Source organism: Triticum dicoccoides, chromosome 3A (assembly GCF_002162155.2).
Source record: "Triticum dicoccoides isolate Atlit2015 ecotype Zavitan chromosome 3A, WEW_v2.0, whole genome shotgun sequence".
Lineage (NCBI taxonomy): Eukaryota > Viridiplantae > Streptophyta > Magnoliopsida > Poales > Poaceae > Triticum > Triticum dicoccoides.
Genome location: NC_041384.1, coordinates 217,313,732 through 217,317,204, shown reverse-complemented (window position 1 = coordinate 217,317,204; position 3,473 = coordinate 217,313,732). Strand labels below are relative to the sequence as shown.

The 3,473-nt window shown below is 48.3% G+C and overlaps 1 protein-coding gene across 6 annotated transcripts in view; it reads right to left on the bottom strand.

Annotated features, from left to right (window-relative positions):
* LOC119267906 overlaps positions 1 to 2,414 on the bottom strand; it is a 33,548-nt gene extending 31,134 nt beyond the window's left edge. For 4 of the 6 annotated variants that reach the window (XM_037549362.1, XM_037549361.1, XM_037549357.1 and 1 more), the window contains exons 1-5: positions 2,166 to 2,414; positions 1,803 to 1,914; positions 1,043 to 1,146; positions 919 to 957; positions 740 to 802 (exon numbers count right to left, since the gene is read on the bottom strand). In XM_037549362.1, coding sequence (XP_037405259.1) covers positions 740 to 802; positions 919 to 957; positions 1,043 to 1,146; positions 1,803 to 1,866 — 270 coding nt within the window. In that variant the 5' untranslated portion in view covers positions 1,867 to 1,914; positions 2,166 to 2,414. Of the gene's footprint in view, positions 1 to 739; positions 803 to 918; positions 958 to 1,042; positions 1,147 to 1,802; positions 2,128 to 2,165 lie in introns of all 6 variants that reach the window. The other 2 variants (XM_037549359.1, XM_037549360.1) reach the window with 2 other exon arrangements.
* Positions 2,415 to 3,473: the final 1,059 nt, after the last annotated feature.

The window sequence follows — 3,473 nt, the reverse complement described above, 5'->3', positions numbered from 1 at the left end:
GGCGCTCTCTCTGGCCTCCCTCGGCCGTTCTTTTTCCTTTGTTTGGGCTTGTTGAGCTGTGCCCTCAGCAGAACCTATTGTACTTGTTGTCGTGAGACTTGGGTGTGTGTGTTGTGGACTAGTCTTTGTATGGTTGCTCTGTGGCGGTTTGCTTTATTTATAAAGCAGGGAGAAAGCCTTCTTCGGTAAATTTCAATGGCTCACATGGCCAACATACTGCAGTGTATCTTCTCTACACCCTGGAAATTCATATTATGTTGTTGGCACCTTAGAACATAGGTACAACTGTCGTGCCTGCACACTGGTGTGCGAATGATTATAGAATCACAACGATGGTGGGAATCATTTTATGCCTTGCCTATGTAAGTGCGAAGGCTCCTGACACACTGAAACATCACTGGGCAGTTTGTAGCATTTTGTGTTAGTAAGTGATTGCCAGATTTATCGTGTGTTTAGATGGAGTCGTTGAATTGAATAAGGCAGTTTCACCATGTAAGGGACTCCCCATCCCCGCCCCGTTTGAATATTTGCCATCTCAGAATATTTTCAATTTCATTAATGGCAGTGTATGTCGATACTGCATTCAGACAGGTTGTGCAATGAAACGAGCATGCAAGCAGGATGTCATGCTACTCCATCAACTTTTAATTAAAAAGTGGAATATTTGACCATGGCAAACTTTAAACAAGATGAAGGAAACACCATAGATCATTGATACAAAAAATGACATAATACATACCGCCTGAGACCTTCTCTGAACATCTTTGCATAACTGGACAACCAAGTCAGAAGTTACTGAGCCCTGATAATGACAACGCAGTGTTAGTGTAACTGGATACACTTCCGGTGAGACGGGATACATGCAAGTAGACTATATGGTTTTTCAGAATAACTTGTAATGAACGTATGATAAATTACCTCCTCGTTGTATTCAAAATTCTTCCCGGACAGGTGTGTCTAGCAACAGCTGAGGAGATAATGGTATGAAAGAACCTGCTGTAGTTTCTAAGTAGGCGAATGAGTAGTGGGATTATAAGGATACGAAGTCAACAAGGTGGCTATCACTGTCGAAGGTATAACAATGAGAACTTGGAACAGCAACAATAGCAGTGGCTGGCACATGGATGTACGCAGCCGCCAACAGCACTGCAGAGAGTAATGGAAATTTTAAGGATATGCTTAATAGGGGATACCTAATATGGAAATTCAAATGAATTCAAAAGCACAACTGTGTTGATTTATCATACTGAATACACTAGTATAGTATACTTAAGAACCATATTTCTGTGGCAGTATGAATGTGGAAATAAGAGAGCAGAGGATTCTGGCAGTAAACAATTACAGTATCAAACTAACATACACTGCTATAAATAAATTATCAAATAAGAATTGACACATGATATAGTAACAGAACCTACTATAAGAAATAATACTAGCAATGTGCAACTTGGTAAGTTTGCTCATCACTAAATGGGTGGACAACTGATCCATGAAAGCTTTTCATTGAATAGTAGTTGCTCGGAACAGCAGATACAATGTATTAACTCAAGAAATACTGGGGTTTTTTTTTTTTGCCAGAACCAGATGCACAGGATGACAAAAGCTGTGAATATCCATCAATATTTGTTTGGCCGCCAACTGACCTCACACTTTACGCCAAATCAAAGTAGTACCTCTTATCTAGTATAACTATGAAATTGTCTCAATAAAATCCTAAGATGGTTTTCTGATGATCAAAACACACCACCAGCGGAGTAACTTACTTGTCAGTGCTTCTAGAAGCACAAGGGTGAGAAAAATACCTATGATGAACGGGCGAAAAGCATCGAGGGGGCAGGATGCGAAGGTGCTCCATTTGACCAGCATGCTTATTCAGGTCTCAACAGCAGTGAAAAAATGATGTATGGCAAGGCACTGTCAATATTTTATGGCATGTCAGTAACTAGTACTCCAATTCTGTATTTAACCAGACGTATCAACAAAGGCAAAGGGATTTGGGCAGGCAACATATAAAGTTCCCCTGATACTATTCTCCCATGCGGGGGCAAGGAATGGACATGGTGGTGCCGCCGCTAAACCCCAATCGTAGAACAATCCAAGCAAATCCGCTGGCATCTGGGTGCTATCCTTTATCCAAGCAAGGCGGGTTAGGGCATTTTCCTTACCAATAATGCAAGGGGAAGAGATGAGGCACAGACTGAAGCTGAATGTATCCCCTCCAGCCCTCTCCACTCCAGATGAGATGGGAGCGAGCGGAAGCCTTGGAGGTGCCGCGGCAGCCCCCAGCTTCTCCAACGGCGGGGCGGGGCGGGGCGGGGAGGGGAGCGAGGTCGGCGGCGCTGCTATCTGTCTTCTCCGCAGCGGGGGAACCGAGGAGCGTGGAGTGGAGTGGTGAGTGTAACGCCCGTAGCTTCTTTTCTTTTCTTTTTTTCTTTTAGAATCGCGCCCGTAGCTGGAGCAAAGCAAAATCTGGCTGAAAGAACCTTTTTTTTTAGACGATCTGGCTGAAAGAACTATGGGCGTGTTTGGTTTCTCGTATTGCATCTGGCTCGCACCCGCCATGCAAATACTGGATGTTTGGCACCCTGCATTAACTGGGCCTGACCCGATGGATGCAAAAACGGCCTCGCAGCCAGGCTGAGCAGAAACGCATGTTCCTTGCGTTTCTCGCGTGCAGGCTCGGTGGTCGGCTTTTCTTCCTCTCCCCTCTGTCTCGCGTCCAGACCAAGCGCCGCTGCCGTCCGCCAGAGCATCTCGTCAAGCGACGGCCCGGCCCCCCATCAAGCGCCGCGTGGTGAGGTGAGCTCCGCTTCCACATCGCCCGCCGTCGTCGTCAAGCGCCGCTGCCTCGTTTGCCTCCATCAAGCGTCGTCGCCGCCGTCCATGGTCAAGCGCCGCCGCCACCGTCCTGGTCAAGCGCTGCCGCCACCGTCCTCGTTCGTCGTCCACGCCGGATCCAGTCATCTTGCGCCGCCCCACACCAGGTCCTGCCACCGCACGCCGAGTCAGGCTGCCTCGCGCCGCCGCAAGCGAGATCCCACCGTCTAGAGCCGTCGAATGATCCCCGTTTCTCTCTGATTTCAGTGACATTTAGAAGAATCTGCACCTCGTACAGCTATGTGGTACAGGTTCACCAAACACCAATCTTGGTTCATTCTTGCATCGGCTCAACCAGGCCACATTCAGCCTGCATCCCCCGTGCAATGCAGACTGAACGTACCCAGGGAACCAAACACGCCCTATGTGGAGACGACCGCTCAGCCAATGCTGGCATGGGCCGGTCTGAGCAGCAAACAAATGGCGTTGAATGCGACGTTAAGCATTTTAGAATTTTAAACCAGCTCCCTCGAGTTGTGCTTCACGTATCGAGCAGGACGCTGACTGCGAGCGCTTCCCCCCGCGCTTCCCCCCAATCTCTGCTCGCCACTCCGGCGGCGGCGGCCACCTTCCTCCCGTCGTCCGCCACTCCGGCC